Source organism: Ischnura elegans, chromosome 12, assembly GCF_921293095.1.
Source record: "Ischnura elegans chromosome 12, ioIscEleg1.1, whole genome shotgun sequence".
NCBI lineage: Eukaryota > Metazoa > Arthropoda > Insecta > Odonata > Coenagrionidae > Ischnura > Ischnura elegans.
Window position 1 is genome coordinate 42157648 of NC_060257.1, and position 26633 is coordinate 42184280.

The 26633-nt window shown below is 38.5% G+C and overlaps 1 protein-coding gene across 1 annotated transcript; it reads left to right on the plus strand.

Moving 5' to 3' along the window:
* Nucleotides 1-6333: 6333 nt before the first annotated feature.
* On the plus strand, nt 6334-23257 carry LOC124169538 (trichohyalin-like). Its single transcript, XM_046548176.1, has 9 exons — nt 6334-6439; nt 6634-7063; nt 7166-7360; nt 10168-10352; nt 13741-13960; nt 16204-16391; nt 17001-17244; nt 20708-20881; nt 22793-23257. Exons 2-9 carry the CDS (start codon nt 6761-6763, stop codon nt 22826-22828), a joined length of 1545 nt encoding a protein of 514 aa, XP_046404132.1. The 5' UTR covers nt 6334-6439; nt 6634-6760; the 3' UTR covers nt 22829-23257.
* The last annotated feature ends 3376 nt before the right edge of the window (nt 23258-26633 follow it).

Genomic DNA, 26633 nt, shown 5'->3' on the forward strand with positions numbered 1-26633 from the left:
TTAATGTTTTCAGTTATTTTACATCTCCTGAGCGACAGGTGCCTCATAAGGCCTTATAATCCTTCAACTGCAGTGGCTAGATCAAGTCTTCAACTGTGTGTGCAAAAATATGCCGAGGAGGTAAAATCCTTTTTTTATATGTTGGAGCAGGGCAAGTTATTATCCCCTCTCAATCATTTCTTTGAGGGCAAGGGTGTACCCAGGATCAAAACTAGACGGGGGCAAGCCCTGTTCATTCCAGTTGTAACACAGAAAAGGTTAAGGAAACCAAAATTTCAAGAAAATTATAACCATTTTATTAGCGTTTAAAATTATTTTTTCTAAAAAAATATATTTATTTTAATTACATCTTTTTATGTTAACATCACTTTTCATGGATATAAAATAATGCTTTTGTTTTGAGCTAAATTTAATTTAGCTTCTAAGGGGGCTGCGGCCCCTCGCTGGGTATGTCCATGTTTCAGGGTCCATGTGTTGGGTGACCAGACATCTGGATAGGTCCTCCTTTTTAGATGTTCGTCCAGTGTTCGGGTAGATTTTTTAAGTGTATAAACCCCCCCCCAGAGTTCTGAGAAATTTATAAGTTTAATCCATTTTACCTAATTGGATTAAGATTACTTATAGAATAGTGTAAGAATTAATAACATATCGCTCAGAAAAGTCGTAAAACTCTCCATTATTTACCATTTATCTTAAAAATTTTCTTAGGGAGGCCCCCACACCTCCCACTTATCCTAGCAGGCATTCCCCCAGACTTAATTCTTAGCTGTGCCCCTGATGGGATGTGTGGGTGCCCTCACCCTGAAAAATTTTTAAATAAATGGTTCAAATTGATGAGTTCTATGGCTTTCTGAGGGATATTTTATTAATCCTTACATGATTCTATTTAAGTAATATTTATCGGATTAAGTAATACGGATTAAATTTTAAAATTTCTCTGAGTTCTGGGGGGCATTTTATCCCCCAAAATTCCCCCCTCGCTGCGCCACTGATAAAGGTAATGAGGGCCTGGAGGATAGCAGTTAAGGAGAGATAGCCAAACATTCTCATACACATTTCCTGCAGTCACCAGTACACTTGCATATATACATGTCTTGCAGCCGAAGGGTTAATCAGACAGTTTTCTCTCTCTCTCATCTCAAAAGGTTTGAGTTGGTGAGGAAATGGGAGAACTTTGCTGGGAATATAGTAAATTGAATTACCTATTCACCAATTCTTTTCCGACATAAAACCCTAATTTATTTATTTAAGAAAATTTCACATACAGCCATGATGCCAATTTACAGTGAAATTTTTAACAATTACATGAATTAGCCACAATACAATATAAAACAAACAAAGAATTAACCAGTAGGGAAGCATAACATTCAATTAGCAGACATATGGGTCAGAGCTTGTGCGGTGAATTTTTTGCGTGACAGGCGAAAAGGATCTATGGAAGGAGGGAGTGAATTTAGAAGGGAGGAGAGGCGATATAAGGATGAGTGCTTGGTTAGGGAAATTCTGGGAATAGGCAGATGGAGTAGGGAGAGCAAGCGGGTGAAACGAGTCGGTATTCTAAAATTCAACAGAGAGATGAGTTCAAGATATTGTGTAGAAAGTTGAAGTCCATTTTAAGTCTGAGATTCTGCAAATTAGACAAGGAAAGAAGACAATTCAGCATCAGAGGACATATTGCATAAGTGAGGGACTCTATGCCTAACTATTTTGGCAAAGAAGTGGGGGATGCAATCAAGGGATTTTAGGTTAGTCGGGGCTGACATGGACCAATTTGGAGAGCAGTACAAAACTATGGAAAGGACAATCATTGAGAAATAGGAGTGGAGTGCAATGGGATCCTTAATTTCCATGAAGCTGTAAAGAAGGCCTAACAGAGACATGGCTTTCTTTTTACAGTCTGAGCATTTGAAATTTTTATAAATTTTAAGCATTTGAAACAAACCCATTAAATTTTATCTAGCTCATAAAAAGGAATACAGTGCAACCTCGATATAACGACACCCCACGGTGCACTAATAAACACTCGCTATAGCGAATTGTCGCTTTACCGGAGGTGGAGCAAATAATAGCCAATATACCTGTTGCGAACAGATATACAGGAACAGGAGTGGTGCAGCGACAGATAAACATCTATCCGATAAACGTAAGCATAAATCCAGACGAAAGGCGATGTTTTTTTGCATCACTAAATTTTCTTACTCAAATAACGACTAACTATTCAAACAATTTATAAGCGCCGCACTGAATAAAAATGATGCAAAGCATTGTCTCGTCAATCATTATATTTATCGAACGACAGTTTACCACATAAATTTGAGACTGAGCACTCCATTAACTTCATTTCTAACAGATCGCTAGCAATTACAGAGGTTAAGGAGTCTTGATGAAAGTCTTCCGGCGGTGAAACCCTCGCTATGGCGAGAGCCAACACCGAAAGGGTCTCGTAAAAACGAATTTTTTAACACGCTTATTATAGGGTCAATTGACGGTGCATCGCTATCTCTCGTAATAGCGGGGGTGTCGCTATATCCCGTACTCGCTTTAACGAGGTTCCACTGTACATATTCATAAAATCCACAATTAAGAATAGTTTCGTTCAAAACCTCTACAACATAGAAAGTCCTACCGTACGGGTGGCAGGCTTAGTACAGAAAGATATTCTTCTAACCCTTTGACTGCGAGAATGTTTTCATACGTTTTGTACGGTGACTGCGGAAAAACGTTTTTAAACGTTTCACCATTGCACTACAGCAGTGGTTCCCAAAGTGGGCGCTACTCTCCCCTGGGGGGCGTTGCTGTAGTCTATGGGGGCGAAAAGTGCCAAGGGGGGGGGCCAGGGGGGTGCCGGAGGGTCCTGACAATGTGACAAATGCGAAGGTTCCGTAACCTTCCTTTTGTCTTTGTTTTCAAGCTTCGCTTCATAAGTTTACTTTGTTTCCCGCGCATGGAAGTAATTTAAACCATGCGTTTTCTTACAATTTAAAGTAATAACTGTAGAAAAATATTTCCAAGCCTTTCTTGCGCAAGGGAAACGTTTGAAGGGGTTTAGTTTCATTTGGTCTATCGTTGGTAAAACTTCACGACACAGAGAACTTAATTATTTATTAGTCATTTAATTGGTCATTGTTTTTAATTTAATTATTTCAATGTTCCTCATTTGGTCAATTAGTATGTGATTCTGATTATTATTTTAAAGATACCGATTAGGGGGGCGTTGAGTATAAGTTTATGGATCCAAGGGGGCGGTGGCTCGAAAAAGTTTGGGAAACACTGCTCTACAGCCTTCTTCAGTTTCCCAATACTTTTATTGCTACCTGGGTAGAGCACAAGAGCACTTTTCCACACTGCATACCCTTCTTAGGGATCACTATTTCAGTTTAACTCTCCCTGACCATTCCAAAAATACAAAACATTCCCGCAGCTGAAGGGATAAATACATTCTTTAACAATGCATGAGTATTTCTTTGCAAAGCTTCATTGCTGATTCCCCAATAATTTGGATAATATTCCTCACATTTATCATGCAAAATCCCAATTTTCACTTCTATTGCATCAAGTGAAGCATAAAACTCGTTTTAAAACGTAGAGTTTGTCAATAAAAATTTACTCGCAAAGTTTCATTGTTGATTTATCAACATATAAGCAAATTTTTCACACTTCAAAGGCACAAAACCCTGATTATCAACATCAACCATGTAAAACGGCTCCTATCTAGTTATTTGCAACAAAAAAATCAATGGCCTTAATACTTTTGCTGGGAAGTTATAACATCATTATAATGATCAGGCATATAGCCAGAAACTTTTTTCTGAGGATGATTGGCTGGTATATTTGCCTATACTGTTATTTTTTAATTCCCATGAAATTTCTCAAACACGATTCGACCACTATTTCATTGGAAACTCTTAACCTTGTCATAGAAGATTATGGAAAAATGTTATTACACATCCTGTTAAGATATCTAACGTTTTGGTGTTGCAGTCTTACCAACACGAGTTTCTCATTATACTGCCCTACTGTGTCATGTTCTCCAAATGTGGTGCAGTGTAATTCATTATATTTAAAACCTTATAGTAAAACTTCTACAACATATGAAAAGGTGGGAGGTAAAAGTCCAGCAAATATTGATGGCTTTTCTGGCAAATGAATTTGTCATTGTGGGGACGTCTGCTTTCTAGGTCGGGTTTTTTCATGACGGAGGTGTAAGCATTGGTCTCTTCAAGTAAAGGAGATATTAAGGTAAATATCGATAAAATAAGAACTATTTATAGCATAGGTTTTTAGAAATAGTAACTACCATATATATTGTATATCCAATGGAGATCCTTGCCAGGTGCAAATGGAAGTTGTAAAGATACTTGATGAGTCAACTTTTCCTGCAGGCATTTGCCAAAATGTGCTATTGTATCCCATTGAAAAATATTGGATGGCATTCCATTATTTCTTTGACACCCTGTGTGTTTGCTTTGTGGATATATGAAGGGGAAGTCACAAAGGTTTTGAATTTAAATTATACAACATGATTTTATGGGCTATAATTTTTTTATATGAAATAAATTTTTTTAAATAAGAATTTGATACAAATTCAAGTCCAAATAGAAAAAATGCCACTAAAAAAATAATATTTTCAACTTGCGAGAAATTACCACCCAAATGTACACTTGTTGCACTGAGCCAGTGGCGCAGTGAGGGGGGGATGTTTTGGGGGATGAAACCTGCCCCAGAGCTCAGAGAAATATTTAAGTTTAATCCATTTTACTTAATTGAATTAGGAACTTATAGAATAGTGTGAGGATTAATCAAATATCCCTCAGAAAGCCGTAAAACTTGCCATTTTGAAACATTAATCTTAAAATTTTTCTGGGGGAGGGCCCATGCAACTTCGGCTTACCCTGGCGGGAATGCAATACCCCACACCCCTAAGTGTTAGTTGTGCCTAAAACCTGCCCCAGCCTTAATTCTTAGCTGCGCCCTTGCACTGAGCACTATGTAATATGTTGTCTTGGGGTTCTTATTAAAAGTTATAAAATTCTGTTTTCTGCATACCTGCAATGGATGGATATGTTTCAAAGAAATTGATTGATCTTGTTGCCAATATCTTCTTGTGACAACGTTAATGAGTCTTTTTTCGGTTGGTGAAACAGTGCATACCCAGTCAACACAACAATTGTAGCCACAATGTGGCCGTACTGTGGCCATAGTGGGTTGCTGTTATGACCCCATAATGGTTTTGACCCCCGGCCACAGTGTGGCCCGCCATAATGTGGCTTAAGTGTGGATAATACACTTTCTTTATATCAGTTGAATCAACCAACTTCCAATTTAGTAACTTACCAACAAACCTGTATCAATAGCAACCGTAATACACTCATGTTTACAAATGTTTGGTTTGCCAATCTGTGGCCTTCCTGAGACAATCCACAGTGTGGCCATAGTGGCATGTACATGTTTGGCAAGCCAAACTATGGCTTGCCGCATGGCAACCGCAGTCGGGCCATAAGGCAAGCTGTGGCTAGCCATAGCCATAGTTGCCACAGGTAAACCACAATTCGGCCATAGTGTATACTTACATGAAACTACAGTTGCAAGGGGGATATATAAGGAATTATTTAAACAGAATTCTGAATTCAGAATTCTACTTGAGTAATTAGCCGAAATATTTGGTTTCTACATCCGCTAATGATGCCGATATCAGTCGTAATGTGACCTGTGATTTGATCACAGTTCATGTCATTCTTACATGGATATTCATTAATGAATAATGCTAGACAGTTACGATAAATGCCACCAAGTGTTGGTGGTCGAATTTTTTTGAATTTCTGAAAAAGTTTGAATTTCCCTAATGAATCAGGAAATAATTATAAAATGTTATCAAATTAAAATAAGATTTTTCAATCAGATTTTTCATTATGAGAGTAACTTAACTTTTCAAGCCAAAAATATCCAATTAATGTGAAACTATTTTCGAAATGAAATCGAGAATAATTTGAAAAATATCACTACAGAGTCGCTGTGGATACATTGAACTTTATTTTCGACCTTATACTTTTCTCAACCTCATACAATCAAGTAAATGCCTCACCATATATTTTTTATCTTCACTGTTGGCAATTCTGCAGGCGAGTAATTACATGGTAAAGAGAGGGTAAAGGTTACTAGGGTAAATTTGCCCCAAATTATCAAAATAATTTCCATATAAATTATCTTTTGTGCTGTCTGGGTATTGTGGTTAAATCCTTCCGTTGAAATTATTCCAAAAGTCTCTTGCTGTTTCGCGATGCAGATTTAACTTGATTTAACCTTACCGGTTATCGACAGCCAATCACGATCGAGAACCAGTTATGCGCATGCGCCTCACACGTAAAATAAAAAAACGACTGTGGGTGATTGAGGAACAGGGCGGGAATGCGCTTTGTCATTGTAAGGCAAAAATCGGAACGTGAGTTATGTATTTAATATATTCTTTGCAAATTCCTAGCTATTTTATATATTGCGTGATTTTACACAGTACAATTGAACTAATGTCTTAAAAATGGTTTACCAATAATCTGATAGTTATGTTAGCGGTGATCTATCTTGGAAAGCAACTACCTTAAATTGCAATTGTCGACTTATGCGAAATTTACATTCCAGAGTTGACATTCTTCTTCCCCATTTGTTGAATGCATTTAAGTTCTTCAGGGTTAAGGGTTTGAAACCCTCAAAATTCAAGGGCTGATGATCCGCGGATATCCAGCTGATCTCTATTGCTGGAATAAGGATGGCCCCATCTCGGAATGCTTCTGGTAGAAATAACGAAAAGAAATTCCGGAAACCGCCATTTACCGCATTACTGTCTTACAGTAATGATAAAAATATGTGCAAGGGAGCAATTGAGTTCCAGGATGAATGCGGATCAAGGAAAAGAGAACCAGCGCTATTCATGAACGCGTCATATTACTGTAACCTACGAAATTATTCTACAGATAATGACCGAAAGATAACGGAAGTTATAAGGAAAGAACGATTAAAAGATTTAGAAAATTCTAAGAAGTTGTCGAAAAACTGGTGGGACACTATTGAGGTGGGCTATTTCTTGTTACATTCTGGGGTTCGATTTATCTTCGCTGAAATTGCGAGGTATTTGGTGGTGTCGCAGAACTTATGATCACATTTATACCTACAGAATTTGAAAATTGCCAAGGAAAAGAAGAAGGAGGACGAGAAGAAGCAGTATGAGGAAGAAAGCGAAAAAATATTTCGAGAAATGGCGATTGAAAATCGCGAAACAGAAAGGAAAATACTTTCTGACTTCAAATCCACTAAGTTTAATGCGAGAGAGGATATAAAAGAACTTCATGCTGCATGCTTACTCTCTGAGGTATGCCTGATATTTTGAGAGAGTGAGATAAAAAGAGTGTAGATAGTTATTAAACATTTCTCATGGGAAGCAGGACTTGCCATAGTCACAGAGGAGGGATATATATCTACTCTGTGCCATAGTGCTATGACAACTCTTTAGTGCCCTTACGATTTGTAGTAATATCTTCAATAGTGTCATGTACTTATCATTATCTCTCCCTCTTAAAAGTTGCCTATCAATGTGTAATTTATAATCAATCACAAGAATTGTAGATTCCTATTTTTCAATTCCAAGATACCTATATATTTAGATATTATGCAATAAGTGTTAAGTCTACTCAGTGCTTTTTAGGAGGAGGTTGAGTGTCCTTGCAGATATTCCCAGTATCTATGTGCAAAATGACGGCTGTCGATGATACCTTTAATATTATTCATTGCAGCGTGGGTAATCATAAATATTATTAATGACCTTTGACTGCTGGAGGGAAGTGAAAATTGGAACCTGCTGAAACTTCGAAGTTGATTAATTGATCAATTAATAATTTCCTTCCTAGCTTACCTGAAACTGGCCGAAGAAATTTGTGTACCGCAGATGAAAGTTAAAAAAGATTACTGATAATGTGATTTTTATGTTGGTGGTGTCTATGTTGAGAAAGAGCTACCTCAAATCGCAATTGTCAACACATGCGAAAATTTTATTTCAGAGTTGACATTCTTCTTCTCCATATACTGAATGCATCTAAGATATTTGGGGTTCTGGGTTTTCTGGACTCTTTAGGCCAAAAATTGGGTCCCAGAATGTATTATTTTTTATATTTTGGCATTCATATATGCACCTCAAATTGAGGTAAAGAAAATTTATTTGGTACGTTTCACACTGGCAATTTATTTCTGACAACTGTTTCAACAGTAAAGGCTTCTATACATGGTGAATGATCATGCTGAATGATGATGCTATCATTCATGGGATTATTATAAAATAAAACGTGAAACATGCAAAATAGAACATGTTTTAATTTTCACTGATCATGCGCATGATGGTTCATTCATTTAATTCCCATGATCATTCATCTATTACGGCATTAATGTATCATAATCAAGGTATTTTCTTAAGTTGGTATTTCCTTCATAATGTCAAACGACTGTCAAACCTATTGTTGGAAATAAAGTATCCGTGTATGAAGTAGCAATTTTCTTTTCTTAATTTGAGGTTCCATGAAGGAAAGCTGCAAGCATTATACTCATCTGTGGGCCTCGGGCAAGTAGCCAAAAATGTTTGCTTTGGGGCAACTTAAGAGGTATGTGGGTTGCCTATAATGATATTATTTTGTCAATTTGGATGCATAGGAAAATCATGCATTTCAATAAATCAGCTTTATATTTTGTTGACCTAACTGTAAGTTGAACTGAAGACTGACTGAAAGTTAAATTCGTTGTTTGTTTATGCTAGACATAATGAAATGCTACTACATTGAAAATAGTGTGTCAGAGGGCAGTTGCCGCTGGGCTAGTAGTCTCCTCTGCAGATGAACCATGGGTAGTTGCCCAAAGGAAAAAAAATAGGGGGGGCTGATGCCCCCTCTGGCTATTTATGTGCCTTGAGGATCATTTCAAGATCCATGAATTTGACGTGATGTTTTGACAGACATCCTGAGGTCACTATGAGTTCAACCTGACTTAGTGTTCTACTCAGGGGTGCATCTAGAAATGAAGTCTAAAGGGGGTTTTAGGCGCTGCTAATACTGGAGAGTTTGGGGGAATGGAATACCCTCCAGGGGAAGCGGAAGGGGTGGGGGCCCCCCCAGAAAAAGGTTAAGGTAAATGATTCGAAATGGTGAGTTTTACGCCCTTTTGAGGCATATTTTATTAGTTTTTTACATTATTCTATTAGAATTATCAATCCAATTAAGTAAATGGATTAAACTTAAAAATTTCTCTGAGCTCTGGGGGGGGGGGGGGGGGGGGGGGGGGTTACCCCCCTCCGCCCCTCGCTGCACCACTGGTTCTACTAGTAATAATAATAATAATTCTTTATTGATTCCAGGACATGTGGACAACATGTATAGAACAAGTCAAGTATGTACAACACAAAACAAAACATAAACAATGAAAGTAAAAATTAGGAATTCAAATGCAATGACATATACTCATCAACAGAATAACAAGGATTGCTCACTAGATACAAGTACAGTTTTTTCTTAAAGGTGCTCAAAGAGCATATTTCCCTTAACTCTTTTGGCAATGCATTGTAAAAACTCACTCCAGCATAGACAGGGTTTTTAAATTACATGCTTAGATTATGGGGGACAATCCTGAAGTTTTTAGATGCTCTCGTGTTGTAATTGTGTATATCACAATTTACTCCAATCTCGAACATGCTTTTGTATTGACAGATAAGAACAATAGTTGAAAAAATATATATACATGGTAATGTTAGAATACCCAGAGATTTAAAATGCTCCCGGCAGCTACTTCTACCAGAAATACCTTGAATGATCCTAATGGCCCATTTCTGGAGTCTAAAAAGTCTAGTACTGTGTTGAGAGTGGCCCCAGACCACAATTCCATATTTCAGCCTACTATGGATATACGCATGGTAGACAGAAAGGGCTGTGTTGGTGTCGGTGAGCGATTTGATCCTTCTAAGGAGGTAACATCCAGATGCCACTTTGGTACAAAGAGTATCAATATGAATTTCCCACGATAATGATTCATGCACATATAGTCCCAGGAATTTTGTTTCAGTGGAAGAACTTAAAATTTTGCCAAGCAATTTATGTGAACACTTGATACCTTAAATTAAAATTTAGCATTGTTTCTTGGTAGGTTTTATATGAGCAAGCAGCTATACTGGAATTCAACAAGAAAATAAAAGTACGGAAGGATGAAAGAGAAAAAAAATATTATGAACGAGACATGAAAGCTATTTCTGAGTATTTTGAGAATGAAGCAAAGAAAGCTGCCGAGAGAAAAAAGGCTGACTTGGAACATGGGAGGAAATTAAAGGCACAGTAAGGGAAATAATATATTTTTTATTCTAGGGATGTCCACTTAGAGCACTAGATTTTATAAATGGTCAAATTACTGTAATTTTCTTGTTAGTTAAATCATTGTCATAAATTAAAGTTATGTGTATCTCTATTTGTATTTTGAAAATTTTTATAGGATATTTTTGTGAAATAAACAAGTTACTTGCACTCAGGGTGATCAGATGTCTTGGTTTCTTGAGATATGTCATACTCTTATATCAATATGTTTGCATTTAGCCAGATGTTTTCAATGAAGTGAAATTCCTCTGTCTTTCTGCATTTTGAGAGCTTAAACTCTCAACTGCCATAGCTAAATTGCAAGTCTTCCAACATGTGGGACAATAGGGTGGTTTCCTATTATTTTTTTATTGCCTAAATCGAAAGATTATTACTCCTGGAGTACGTATTTCACGCTTTTAGATTTTTAAATGACGATATCTATTTTTAGCGATTAAATGAAAAGTGAATATTTTCAAGCGCGCGAACACGCGACTGGTAAGTATGAATGCTGGGAAAACTCCATGTGACGTCGTTCTGGTTCCTGCTGCCGCAAGTGAGGTGACCTTGGGGTGAGGCTTTGAGTGCTGATACGACATAGGATGCTAGCAGGTAGCAGAGTACCCTGCTAGCTGGTAGCGCTTGGCTTAAATAAGGATTATTAATACCTTATCAAACGAAGGAAAATTTCCGACCTTAGGTAGTTTTAATAGGTGATTATTAAGACATGTTTCCCTAAGCTCTGTGCCTCATGCATGCATTGGTAATCTCGGACGATGTAAAACTCCTATCTACTCGAATAGAAACTAGGTCCCTGTCACGTCACATGGAGTGGCATCGCATGGGTGCCAATCTGGCCTTTTTCAAATGAGGATAAAATTGACCATTGCCATTTGTCTAAAACGGTATTTCTAAAACCAAATAATTTGTATATTATGAATACACTAATGGTGGGTAACAAATCACAATCAATACCTTTCGTTTTCTTTGATGAAGGAAAATACCCTATTTGTCTTTGAGGCCAGAGCCATTTTCATGTGTAGAGGGGCAGAGCTGGTAAAGGACTCTAGTAATCCCCTCCTTACTTTTTTCCTGAGGGCCCATTGGGAGGAACCCCCCACAAAGGTACCAATCAGTGGAAAGAAGAATAATGTTGCTTCTAAGGTTTCCGCTTAGTGTGTGACAATTTTCCATTTTATTTACTTGTGTCACATCCAGTATTGCTGTTGACAGCAGTTTCGCAAGTAATACTCCTGGCGTCTACAGGTCAAAGGTGCTGCTGTGTCTCTTTTGGTCTTATATAGTTCTTCACTGCAATATTTGTCTATTTGATCACTAGTTGGTTGCATCTCTAAGGTTCCTCTTCCATGATTGGTGAAGAAGATGACATCAGGTTTTTAAAGAATTCTGGAGATTTTTTCTGGAGTACCGGCAACAAAAGCTATTGTTTACAATGTATGCTTCGGCCTTGTGGTAGTCATGATCATCAGTTGAGTCAAATACTCTCATTTTTTTGTGTTTTGTCGATCTCAATACCTTCTTTTATCAACCTGGGGTATGAGCATTTCTCTCTATGTAATATTTTTTCCTCCTTAAAGATAATTTAGTGGCTGGGTCCACTTTAAGCAAGCTCAGAAATCATGGAGATATTGATCTACTTTTTCTCAGAGACTCTCTTGAGCTTTTCCAGTTGAACTTTGAATGCTCTCCACCAATGTACTTGCTACCACATGAATATGGCACTCTATGTACTCCTTACTGAAGGTCTAAAGGAATTTTATCATTCACTCTAGGAAGTAAATCTGCAGTCTTCATTACTGTAGTTTATAAGGTGACAATGTCAATTTTCCAAGAATTCTGGTGATTTTTTCTGGAGTCTCCATGACAAAAGGTATAATAGCGTATCAGCCTTGTGGTTGTCATGAATCATGATTAGAGATGCGTGAAAATCGCAAAAGCGATAAATGCGATATAGATGCGATGTGCGCTAATAAATGCGACATACATGCGATGACTGGACTTTTATGATATTTTTACGCAAATCTGCCTTTTCGACGGCAAAATTGGTGCATTTTGTGCCGAGCGCAGTTTAAATTCTCCGCCGACACCCACCGATTTAAAGCATGTGAGCGACTGGCCAGCTGCTAGTTGGCTGGGACTCTACGTGGCCGCGAACTACAAGTGGGCGCGGGCTAGCTACACCTCCGCCACTATATGTCTTATCTCTGCATTTCTTCCGGGTTTCCTTCCGCGTCAGATTGTTCGTAGACAACAGTTTCGCTGGCTATCCTGCCAGCATCTTCAGGTCGAAGGTGTCGGCTGTCGGTTTCTGCCTCGCTTATATACCGTAGGCTGGATGGGAGCTGCATTGTGATTGGCTGTTTGACTGGGCGCTTCTATCTGATTGGCTCTCTCTTGGATTACTCTTTTCCACGCGCTGTGAAGGAAGTATTCATCTTCTCTATTGAAATTCAATGGTGTTTTTTGAATTTCTATTGCTTCCCTGATTTGCCTTGGGAAGTATCGGCACTCCTTAGCTAAAAGTTTCTTTTCTTCAAAGCTAAGGAGTGCCGATACTTCCCAAGGCAAATCAGGGAAGCAATAGAAATTCAAAAAACACCATTGAATTTCAATAGAGAAGATGAATACTTCCCTCACAGCGCGTGGAAAAGAGTAATCCAAGAGAGAGCCAATCAGATAGAAGCGCCCAGTCAAACAGCCAATCACAATGCAGCTCCCATCCAGCCTACGGTATATAAGCGAGGCAGAAACCGACAGCCGACACCTTCGACCTGAAGACGCTGGCAGGATAGCCAGCGAAACTGTTGTCTACAAAGAATCTGACGCGGAAGGAAACCCGGAAGAAATGCAGAGATCAAACCATCGCCGCGGAAACCTACGTTCTAACTATATGCCTTATTCCTTAATTTATCATTGTTCTACAACATAATTATTTAAAATATTTTGTATTAGAAATGTGTTTCACTACATTTCATCGTCATCTACCTCATTATGAAAATATAAAATAGACACTACAAAATGCAATAAACTGTTATTAAAAGTGCGATAAAATAAAAATGAAAGTGCGATTTTCACGTATCTCTAATCATGATTAAAGGTTGTTTCCTGGGCCTTGCATCATTTTTCTTTTACCTTCACCCATTTCTGCTACAGTTTGTCCCCTAGCCATTGTGGCTTCTGTTTTCTATTACATATATGTTTCATCTCCACTATCAAGGACTCCGTATCTGAGATGTTTTAGGTTGAGAGATTTTCAGCATTATCTTGTCACTGTCCTTTCTATCAGTTCAATGTCTATTGGTAGAATTCATAGAAAAATTATTGTTACTAATTTTTACTGATTATCTGGCAGAATGGATACAAAAAATAGGACGAAATACGAGTTTGAGGAAGAGGAAAGGGAGAGAGAGAGGAAATTTGCTGCATTACTGCAGTCCTTTGGTCCTGAGGAAGACCCAAAACAAAAGAAAATGGAGAAGATTGTTAAGGACCTGAAAGATTGCGAGCGAATGCACAAGATCATTGAAGAAGAAAAGAAAAGGGATGATGAAAAGCTGGAAGAGGAAATCAAGGTATGTTGTTACCTAGTTTTTAGCGACTGCACCCAAAAGCCCTTTCAAGGTGTCCAGTCAGTGATGGCGCTAGCAGGTGCGGGGCTAGGGGCGAACCTTCAGTGCGGGGCCCTTCACTTAAAATATTAAACTCTATACCCCATCTACAAACTCGAGCATTTTGAATCCCTACCACTCTCTGGCTAAGTATGTGATCCCCACAAAAAATTCAGACTTCGTAATTACGCCGTTATGATACCATCACGCAGTTGAGTTCAAAATAGTATAATACAAATTAAATTTATAATTATATTTATTCATAAAATTATTACGTAAAATAAACATAAAAAGCGCACTTTTTACTTTAAATTACTGCATTATTATTCCTTTTTCATAATATTATTTTTTGTCTAGCACGGACTTAACAATACAGTAATAGTTGAAATTGCGTTTTCAAACTATCGTATATTTTAATTTTTTTTCACGAATGCGGGGCCCGGGGCAGTCGCCCCGGTCGCCCCAGCCTAAGGCCGGCTCTGTGTCCAGTGATCAGGAAAATTCGGGAATTATGCGTGAATATTTAGTCCCTAGAATAGGGTGGTTTCATATTATTTTTTATTACCTAAATCGAAAGATTATTACTCCTGGAGTATGCATTTCACGCTTTTAGATTTATAATGACGATATCTATTTTTTGCGATTAAATGAAAAGTGAAAAATTTCAAGCGAGCAAAAACATGACGGCTAAGTATGAATGATGGGAAAATCCTGTGTGGTGCCCTTGTGGTTCCGGCTGCCACCGTGTGAGGCCACCTTGGTGCGAGGCTATGAGCGCTGCTATGATGCAGGCTGCTAAAAGGTAGCAGAGTACCCTGCTAACAGGTAGTGCTTGGCTTAAATAAGAATTATTTATACCCTATCAAATGAAGGAAACTTTCTGACCCTAGGCAAATGTAATAGGTGATTATTAAGAGATGTTTCCCTGAGCTCTGTGCCTCATGCATGCATTGGTAATCTCAGACGATGCAAAACTACTATCTACTCGTATAGAATCTAGGTCCCTGTGATGTCACGTGGAGTGGTATCGCTTGGGTGCCAATCTGGCCTTTTTCGAATGAGGTTAAAATTGACCATTAACATTCGTCTAAATTGGGATATCTAGAACCAAATAATGTGGCAATGGAGTGGCATTTTCAGAGATAAATGTTTCACCCATATTTTTTTTCTTACACACCTTTAATATGCTGTAATTTTCACGTTAATCATTAGTTGTGGCCATTTTGTTCCATATGAGAGCATACCAACAGTAAATAAGAAAAAAAGGTATCCAACTATCCTAATCATTTTAAGTGACTGTTGAATTAAGGGAGATCACATCGTTTCCTCTTGAATCATGGTAAAAATCGTGAGATAGCGCTCGCTTTCTGTTATTAATAAATAATAAACATATGTTCACTAATGCATGCATGTATGTTTAAACACATAAATGTAATGGTTTAAAAGATTGGATTGTAGTGCCTTTAATTTGCGAAGGACATGAATGATGGTGCCTATCATTGAAACCTCTCCATAGTGAACCTCCATGCATCAAATTGCCCAAATTTTGGTCCCCTCCATTACGATGTGAAGAGGCTTTACTGTATTTTACATAAGACTGGGCTTACCAAAAAACTCCCTAAAAGAATAAATAAATGATAGAGTTAAAAATACTTAACCAAGATACCACCCATCTAGCATTGCAAGTTATTGCTGTAATTGATGGGCGGATGATGAAATTGTTTGTGTTTTATCCCCTCTTTTCTCAGGCATTTTTGGAATCTCGGCATTGATTCCTACTATTCAATCTAAAGCTGGTTTTGAGGATGCTTTTGAAAGTCTGAAAACATGGACTTCCATAAGTTAATAATGCTACAGTGATGTTTCCAAATAGACTAAGGAGACTTCATGGCATCTTAATTAACTATATAAATTGATCTTCATATCATTACTAATTAATACTGAATGCTGGGCATCAATAATGGTCTAATATTAGCTTATTACATTCCTAATGTAAATGTTGAGAAAACAACAGGTGTTTACATTGGCTCAATACTGGCTGAGCACCATTATTAATGGCCACTATCGTCAGTATTCAATCCATGATGGCCTGAGAACAGGCTGCATGCATTGCTATCTTGGCAAGAACCAAAGCTTTCCATCCCTTGTGTTTACCCATTGAAACCTGTGTATGTGGATGTATTTAACTTATATCTCTCATATTTCAGCATTATCATAACTCGGTTGCCAAACTGAAAGAAACTCTTAAAAGTAAGCAGAACGATAAGTTTTTAGCTATGAAGGAAAAAGCAGACATAGCCGTTGCCAAATTGCATGTTTTCGAAAAGAAATTAGTGGAAAGAGCCGCCTTAGAAAGAAAATGCTATGAAAGAGATTCAAAGAAACTCGCTGAAAGGTAATGTGAAATTTCATTGTGCTATGGACTGATATACTCATGTGTTGCATCTGTGAACTATGATATGATCCACACATGTGTGAAAATATTTCTTTGGTTCTTTTTTAAATTTATATTCATTTTATATGTCAAAGAGAGAGTAATTAATGAGAGAATTTTCTCAAAAACATCTCATTAAAATCCTTTGCCATCCTATGAAACATCCATGCCCTGGATGGTGGTCAATCCACCCAGGCGGGATTCGAACCCGCGACCTCTAGGTTAGCAGTCGCGGACTTAACCCCGGCGCCACCAAGGCCGGCAGTTGGCCCCCCCCCCTTAGAAGCAAAAGTAAATTTACTTCAATACGGAAGTTTCGAACAAATTTTCTTTAAATTCATGAAAAGTGATGTTATCATAAAACAGGTAATCAAAATGAAAATATACTTTTTTCAAGCAAACAATTTTAAAAATTAATGCAGCATTGTTATAATTTTCTTGAAATTTTGGTTTAATTAACCATTTATGTGTTACATCTCAACGATCGTGGCTTGCCCGCCTCTAGTTTTGATCCTGGGTACATCCTTGCATCAAATCATTAAATCAACTAATCCTTTACTTGATTTTCAGGCAAGAGCAAAGGGCTTTGGATGATGAGAAAAGGCAAAAAAGGTTGGCTGCTGAATTTTTGGCCGCCAATATTCAGCAGAGGAAAGAAGAGGAGGCACGACTGAAGGATGAATCCTTGATGAAAAATCTAGACCGATTACGAGCTATGAAAGTAGGAGAGGATTGTGATAAGGTCAAGGAAGTGAAAGAGAGTCAAGAGATAAAGAAAAAAACTGTTACCAGGGCCATTTTAAAGGAGCAAATGGTGAGTTATATTTTTTTTGCCTTCATTATACTCCTTGTTTGCAGGCACATAGCCAGTAATTCAGTACAGTAGACTCCCGATTATCTGCGCTAATGATCGGGAGGGACGGCAGGAATAATTGGAAAACACGGATAACCCAAACTTTCACTTAAATATCTTTCAATGTTCATAATTTACCTAAAACAAACAATATGTTATTATTTATGCAGTTATTCTGTTATTTTAAGAGTACTTCTTGGACTCAATGAGAGCTTTCTTTGCCAGTTTGCGATTTTTTTAGTGACAGTAACATGCGAAAGATCCACAGAGAAAAAATCATTCGCCTTGACCGGGATTCAAACCCGGATCCCCTGATTTCCGGTCGAGTGCTTTAGCCAGTTAAGCTACCGAGGCGTCATTCTTCCCTGTGGATATTTTCGGACACTACCTTCTCTGTGGATCTTTCGCACGATTGTGCATTGCGGGTGACTCCGGTAAAAGTTATCACCGCGGCTAGTCCCGGTATACTTTAAACTAGTCTAGAGCGAACACCTCTTTGTGTTCTATGTCCGGGCCTGCTCTCCGGCTGTGGCGCTGTGCGCACGATTTGGACTGCTTGTGGCATCATATGCTCAGCAGTCCAGCAACACCTTGTCCGGTAGTGTCCGAAAATATCCACAGGGAAGAATGATGCCTCGGTAGCTTAACTGGCTAAAGCACTCGACCGGAAATCGGGGGATCCGAGTTCGAATCCCGGTCAAGGCGAATGATTTTTTTCTCTGTGGATCTTTCGCACGATTGTGCATTGCGGGTGACTCCGGTAAAAGTTATCACCGCGGCTAGTCCCGGTATACTTTAAAGACAGTAACATGGTTGTACTCGTATTATTAATGCTCCATGTAAGGTCTGGTATCAAAAACCACACATCTGTGGCTGCGTGATCATGGATACAGGAAAGTGGTTTGCATGAATGCTTAAAAACCACTGCTCGATGTCGGAAACTTCTGTCAGGCACCATGCCACGTAGTCGCGTCTCGCACAAGTTGCCCAGGTTGCAGCTGCTGCGGGACGTGTATCCGCGATCACGGAGCATGGTCGCACACTGCGAAGCTTGGAAAGCAGGAACACGGTACTCCTGTGAATGCGGCTAGCACGCGATCGCTTCCGTTTTAAGAATGGGATTCTAACGGAAATAATAAGCTCAGTGTATCCTAGCATGAATGCAATAATTTCGGTGATTTTGCTTCCGATTTTATATCTTTTTTATAAAGATTGCGGAAAAAATTGAGTGAGAGTGAAAATCATGCATGGATAATCTGCAACCCGGATAAACTGCAGCGTGATAATCGGGAGTCTGCTGTATTTACATAGGGGGCATCAGCCTCCCCCCAAAATTGATCCTCTTTAAGAGTTCAATAGTGAGTGGCAACTGCCTACCATACATTCCATTAGGAGACAGCTAGCCCCACTTATCCTCTGACTTTCACTCATTTATCAAAAGTTATGGACTGAGATCAGAGTCTCACATTCAAAATATTTTCAAAATTAGAATGAGTTTACTATTGGCACCAGAGCCCAAAAATATAATATAAATAAAAAGAGTCAAAGCCACAGGAACTATGGCGGTTTAGTTAAAAACCAAAGATGATGATGAATTTCAGTAATATGCTCACTAAATTTACAGCTTGTTCAATTAAATTTATGGTTTCCTGATGTGTGGGAATTGAAAAGGAAATAATTACCAGTATTGGTAACCTGTAAACCACCCAAACACTTCTCGTAGAAAATTTTTGTCTAAATGCCTGCTCATTGGTACAAATATGATTGATTCAGATGGGGTGGCCACTTTTTTTTTTGAAAACCTGTAAAGTCATAGAATGTCAGGGGATGGTGAAGTCCCCTTCCTGCTGATACTTTGATGGGGGGTCGTAGGATAGTTCATATGTAGATGTAGATGCCTACTTAGAGGTGAAGTTAGCATGGGATCATTCACTAAGACCGTGAAATTGCTGTTTTTTGGAAGAATTCAGAAGATGAAATTCAAGAATTGGGGACTATGAGAAAAAGTCATCCTCAGTCAGCCATTCCTTCATAGTTTTCAAGTAAAAACAAAGCAAAATTTCCCACTTTTCATGAGTTGATGACATCATTAGAGGTCCAGTTTTTGAACTGGTTTAGTGAGAACTAGTCATTAAGGGAAAGAATCACTCAGAACATACTTAGTAAACATGAATCACACAAGACTGCTGAGTGAGGGTGAGGAGTAGCTGAAAAGCAGGGACCAATTCAGCAGGAGTTATTGATGTCATCGACTTGTTTGCAAAAGGGGTAAGGTCGATTTAAGTCTGAGACCCTTTATTTGGTAACCAATCACCTGACCAACTAGGCTACCAAGCTCCTATGTATTAATGTAATACCGTATGAACGCATGTAATAGATGCACCCTTTTTCCCAGAAATTGCAGCCGAAAGTGGGGGTGCGTCTCTTACACAAATTTCTTATTTCCCTTCCCTCCTTCCCTGGTCGCAAGTCCATGGGAAACTGAGTGGCCTGGGTTTTCAGTGTGAGTCAGTCATCTGAAAACCTATGTCAAAAACAAGCAGCAGGCAGGGGAGTTTCTCCCTTAGTGACGTATTTTTACAATGCTCCTGTTTGGGTTTCTTACTTGTAAGAATTGTGCCGTCACGTCGGCACCTCAGAGGTGAATATGGAAAAGATTGCGCGGGGTTTTTCGGTCCAGAGGGTATGCTAAATTTACTGCTACAAGTGGGCATCCTGCAGCATTTATACTGAAAACGTAATCATATATCGAACTTAGAGATTGATTTAAAATTTTGAATTCAGATTCAATTTCTTCAACAAATTTGTATCCGAAGTATAAGGTGAAGGGCATTATCCGTGGATATTTTGATCTTAGGTATCCGATCAAACCATCCCTATTAAGAATTATAAGGTTAAGTCTACTAGTGCATACCTACTTATCTTTGAGCACCTTACATGTCTTGTAAATTTAGCTGAAAAATGCCGTGTAAATTTTTAGTATTGAATGCAGAAATTTCGATAACTGTTGAAAGGTCTCTTACGTGCATTTATACAGTATCACCTAAGACTAAACATCCTTCTTACTGTCCACCTATCCTTTGACAATTGTTCTCAACAGGCCATCATGCCTCATGATGTTGGCTGAATTATCTCATCTTTTCTTAGAGCTCTGGGAAGACTTCTCCTTAAACTCACTCTTCAACTCTTGCTTACCATTTGAATATGAGGTTTATCCATTTGATTATGAAGTGCATACAAAATAATAAAAGTTGGAATTAAATGTTATTTTTTTGTGGAGAATGATAAAAAAATGAACCTCATACCGCCAGTACTTCTATGATCTTCAGCAGATTATGATGCAGTCTACCTGAATATATTTTGATCAAATTATGAAAATATTGCTATTTTAATGCTTGACCTTTTCGTGTTTTGTTTTCTTCAGGATTCCAATGAAATGAGAGCTAAAAAGGAAAAAGAAGAGGCCAGAAAGTATATAGAAAAAATATTGAAGGATCATAGGAAAGAAGATGAGGAGGTTTTGGCATATGGATGTTCCTTGGTCAACAAATCAAAATCCAAGAACAGGGACGTCAGACCTATGCAAAAATTAGTGAAGGTAAGGCTCATCACATCATTTCTTTATGATTCAGAATTCATTGTTTCAAATGAACCTGTACACATATGTATATCAAACTTGTTCGATATATCGCTCCTAAATCCTTTGATATTGCAGAAGTGAGCAAAACAATAGAAAAATATAATATAAATAATAAACAATAAATAATGTCCTATAGTGGTGATGAGCTTAGTATGAGGGTAGCCTTTTAAGTGTCGGGAATGAAGAAAACTACAAGGAGTACAAAAATTCAATATTTTTATTGTTTTTCAAAGTACTCTCTGTGGCGATTGCACGGCATAATAGTGGAGATGTTCCGACTCACAACGGCGCACCACGACCTCTGCGGCCGTTAAAGGAACTCCCCGAAAAAAAACAGCGGCAAACCGATGCACGCAAATTCCCGAGGGAGTTGCTCGTGAAGGAGTTGTGCACTCAGTCAGTCTGGCCCAGTCATTGACGCTGCCTGTTACGCCCGTCGGTGCTACATCTAAGCGCTTGTCTTTTTGTTGTCTAACTGAGCAAATAAAATATACTGAACTGTTTCTGCGTGTTACTATCACCTCCGCGCGTGTACGAAAGTACCTATCTTACACTCTCCATGGTAGTCAATGCATTTTTGTATTCGATGGAAACTTCTGTCGGTTTCAGCTCACTTTGGAAGACCCATACTGAAGATTGGCATTTTGATCCAGGCTCGTAGCAATAGATCCATGATTTATCACCACTTACGATGTTGTGAACGTGCTTTGATGCTCCTCAGTGGAATCGTTGTAGAGTATTTTGACACCATTTGACTCGAGCTGCTTTCTGTTCTTCTGTGAGGAGGTGTGGTATCCAGCAGGAAACCAATTTTTTAATACCTAACTCTTCGTGTAAAATCTTTTGAACTGTGGTCCCTGAGATGTCCAATGATGCCTGAATCTCATAGTTTATAACATGACGATCTTCCATAAACGTGTTATGTACAGCATCCATGTTTTCTTTAGTGATGGCGGTTTTTGGTCGCCTTTCATGCAGTTCGTCACTGAGTCCTCACTGAAACTCTGCGTACCAGCAATAAATGGTTGTCTTTGATGGTGCTTCTTTGCCAAAAGCAACAAAAATTTTAGTAATCCATTCTTGCTAGGTGAGGCTTCATCAAAAGTTATTGAACGTTATGGTGTGGTATTGTTCATGACTTAATTCCATCTCTTACAGCGATTTGGGAACTTCGACACACCACTGTTTTAAAACTATTGGGCTGATAATAATGAAACTTTGCATGGGTATTAACCAACTCAAAAATTTGTTTATAAACACCGTTTATAGTTGATAGGTGATAAGGAACGTTCTATTCCCAACACTTAAAGGGCTACCCTCGAAATATTAATAATAATAACGACTACAAAGTTCTTGAATTGAATAATAAATTTATGTATATTAGTAAATATAATCGAGTCAGCAGTGAACATTAACCCAAGTTGGTCGAACCTTCACATATAAGACGGAGATGATTATTTTGATCTATTGTTTTGGAAAAAAGTGTGTCTTATATGCCGTCAAATACAGTAGTTTGCATGTAATGTTATTCAAGTATCTAAGTCACTTGAGTTTGTGGTTTTCGGGAAAAACAGAGGGTTTTGCGGCACATGACATTTCGAAAGACTAATCAAGTGGTACCACCTCTTGACACTTTTGCTACTCCTCGTCTCCTCTCAACTTAAGATTTTTGCTGGAGGTCTGATGGCTTAACCCCCGGTTTGAACCTGGAACCTATCGGCCAGAAGGGTAACGTTAAACCTACTACGTAATCAGTTTTTATCAGTTTCAATGACCTTGTTGCATGGAGTCATGAAAACCTTTAAAATGTAACACCATAATCAAATTTCTCAGTCTTATTCATTTCTCACGATAACTTTTCATTTGCAGAAATTTTGTGAGAGGCAAAAACTTAACAACGAATAAATGAAAAGGATTTTTGGCATCTTATGCTGCAATTTCGATCTAAGAGAAAGTATAAGATGGAAGAAAGCATGTTTATGGCAAAAATGATTTTATGCATTGCCTGAATCACTTTATGTGTTTTTTCTATGATTTCTGTTGTACCCATGGTTGGTAATACATTACTTAATTAAACCTGGCTGCTTTAATGGCTGTGAAATACTTGGAGTGGATTTCACAAAAACTTTACATTTGTCTCTATTGTAATTATTCAAATTACAAATAGTTGTTCTTTTGAGTGTTAAATCTTATGGAGTATGTAGAGAGTTTATGGCTATCAGTTTGAAAGTGCTATGTTTGAATGTGTACAATAGCTTTCTCAGCAAAGCGCTTGAAATATGAAGATGTGCTCCTTAGTTGTTTATTAGTTAAATAAACTGTTGTCAACCATAATAGTTAGCTATCTACATGAATAATTTTTATTTTATGGAGGAAAACCTTTGATATTTTGCTAAACAATTGTATTTTTTTCCAAACTTCATCCTCAATGAGGCAAGGGTCAATGTTATTAAGGTGAGTTGACACTTCGCCAGTATCATTTTTGTATCAGTCGGCAAAATTTTGGGGAGTCCTTCGAAAAAATTCGGGCAATGATTTTTCGTGACCACGCTATGGTTACAGTATGTATTCAAAATACGATTACTTCTGCAATTATCTCTGGCATTGCAATCAGTCTCATGTTAAGGTCATAGCAAGTTGAAGGGTTCAAGCATCCTGAGAAATATTTGGGGGCACACCCCTGTGGCCAATTAATATTGGCCAAAGTTGGCTATACATTGGCACTCCGTGTTGGCTATATTTTAGCAATGAGATGAGAAGCAATAAATTTCCAATACTGATTTCTGGGGAGGGACTAGCTCCACCAAAAATGTCATTGGGAGGTGAGGCAATGCTTATGTGACACTGGATATTTATAATAGTACAGCTGAGGACCTCAGATCCGGAATCCAGAAAACCAGAAATCTGTAACGCATGAAAATTCCTCTGCGTAGTGTTTCCACTTGCCTCCTTGTGGCACCACTCTCCGAGCCTTGTTCTGGGACAAGAAGGAAGTTAGCACACGCTATGAACATACACTAACAACCTAGGCAGGGACACGTAGGGATCTCAAATATTAAGTACAACAGCCTGAACGCATTTATAAATTAATTAATTAACAAAATACAGTGGAACCTCGTTAAAGCGAGTACGGGCTATAGCGACACCCCCGCTATTACGAGAGATAGCCGATGCACCGTCAATTGACCCTATAATAAGCATGTTAAAACGTTCGTTTTTACGAGACCCTTTCGGTGTTGGCTCTCGCCATAGCGAGGGTTTCACCGCCGCAAGACTTTCATCAAGACTCCTTAACCTCTGTAATTGCTAGCGATCTGTTAAATGTAAGATCTGATAAAGTAAATGGAGTGCTCAGTCTCAAATTTATGTGGTAAACTGTCGTTCGATAAATATAATGATTGACGAAACAATGCTTTGCATGATTTTTACTCAGTGCGGCGCTAATAAACTGTTTGAATAGTTAGTCGTTATTTGAGTAAGGAAATTTAGTGATGCAAAAAAACATCGCCTTTCGTCTGGATTTATGCTTACGTTTATCGGATAGATGTTTATCTGTCGCCGCACCACTCCTGTTCCTGTATATCTGTTCGCAACAGGTATATTGGCTATTATTTGCTCCACCTCCGGTAAAGCGACAATTCGCTATAGCGAGTGTTTATTAGTGCACCGTGGGGTGTCGTTATATCGAGGTTGCACTGTATAGAAGCATTTGCTCAGATTTACTGTCCAACTAAGAAAGGTATCGATAGATATCACAATGTCTGCTAGCAACGAATGCTGTCAACGAAAGCTGCTGAGCAAGAAGAAAAAGATGTATTTATTGCTCGTTCTCATCCAGTATTTAGCACATATAGTTTATGCTGCGGAAGCTACAGTTGTGATTAGACATATATTGCATTAAAATTTGCAAAAAAAAGTGTACCTCTTTTTATGCGTGCTGAGGGCCAGAAATCCAATTTGTGGTTCTCAACTGTACGTAGACATATGAAAACATTGAGTCTGGTTAAGTGGTCCTTGAATATCTAAGTAGGAAAGCTATCATGAAAACATGTGCATTGAGGCAGTGGTACAGCAACGGGGGGGAATAACCCCCCCCCCCCAGAGCTCAGAGAAATTTTGAAGTTTAATCCATTTTACTTAATTGTATTAATATTTCTTACGGAATGGTGTAAAAGTGAATAAAATATCCTTCCGAAAGCCATAAATTTCACCAAATTTTTCTGGGGGAGGGCTGCCGCACCTCCCACTTACTCTAGTGGGTATTCCATACCCTCCTGACCTCCCAGTATTAGTTGTGCCTAAAAACCCCCTAGCCTTAATTCCTAGCTGCGCCCTGCTCTGAGGCATAAAATATTTGTAAACTCTATGATTAACCATTGTAAATGTAATGGATTAGCTGATATTGAGTGTCATGGGGTAGCCAATATTGGGCTATTATGGGTCATAATTGGCAGTCCATGGTCAATGAAAGCCAGCATTGCTATCTTGGTCCAACATTGGCCCAATGTGGTCGGGTACTGGGGCAGTCTCTTGAGGTTGCACGAAAGAATGCCAGATGAGACCAAGTCTTAACGAATTTCGAAAAAGAATATATTGAGCACTTTTTGAAGTCCCATATTTTTGCTATATTTGTGACTTTTTGCGATGTAGATTCGCAAAAAATTCGAGTTGGGGGAAGGAGCTGCTACTACAACCTGCTGCTGTTGATGAAGACTTCCACGAAGTGGTGCAGTAGGCGCAGTTATGTTTCCGGGTTATACTTCTCGTGGATTCATATTCGCGACCGCAGTTTCGTCGGCATTGTACCAGGCTTTTTGGTTTTTTTAAGTGACCCCTTCAGGTTTGAAACCCGGCTAAATTGTCGTCACGAAGATTAATCGACGCGGAGGACAACCCGATAACCTAGCTGTCCTCTCCCCCCCTATCTCCAGAGTTTCGCAGTACAAATCAATGCACGCTACAGCGTCAACACCTCCAGTTTTATCCAAAACAAGGAGACATTGTTAGTTGATTATAGTCGTCGTCAAGGATGATTGATTGTCCTTTGTGAGCCGCGGTAAACGAACGAGCTTGCTAAAAGAAAGACATCGCCCTTCGCTCATGTTGAATGCGGAATTACAAGCGCGCGTCGTTTTTTTTCGGCGTTAACTATGGGTCATTGTGCTGTAATTAACCAAACTTAGAGCCGATGTCGTAATGAGTAGCATCTGTTCGTTACGCGCTCCTCGCTAATTTGCACCCTTTCGAAACATGTCCATGCGTCTCACCTGGCTCTCCTTGTCTCTTTATAGCGAAGGGTAAAATGTCCTTCGCTTAAGTTGGCCTCGCTGACAGACTGAATTAACAAAAATACCCTATAGAGCATAAATCGTGAAGGTAGGTTCGCGGTTGTGCGATTCATAACGAATGCTCTGATATAGTAATGAAAATATCTACTTGGCGCTGAAGAGAAAAGTTTCTATTCTGTACCGCTGGCTATGATAAATTCAGCCGTTGCGAGTTAAAGGCTTTCTTCTTTCGTAAAATTGGAAAGGGACACCCTCAATCATCAAGGAAGCATCTCAATTAGTTGATCTTTCTTAAAAATTTTTGTGCAATCGAATGGTTCCAAGCGGTGATCCCAAAAATTTAATGTGCGTGAATTTGTAATTTTTTTCAATTTATAATTCAAGCATATATTCTAATTAGAATTTTTCCTAAATCTCAAATG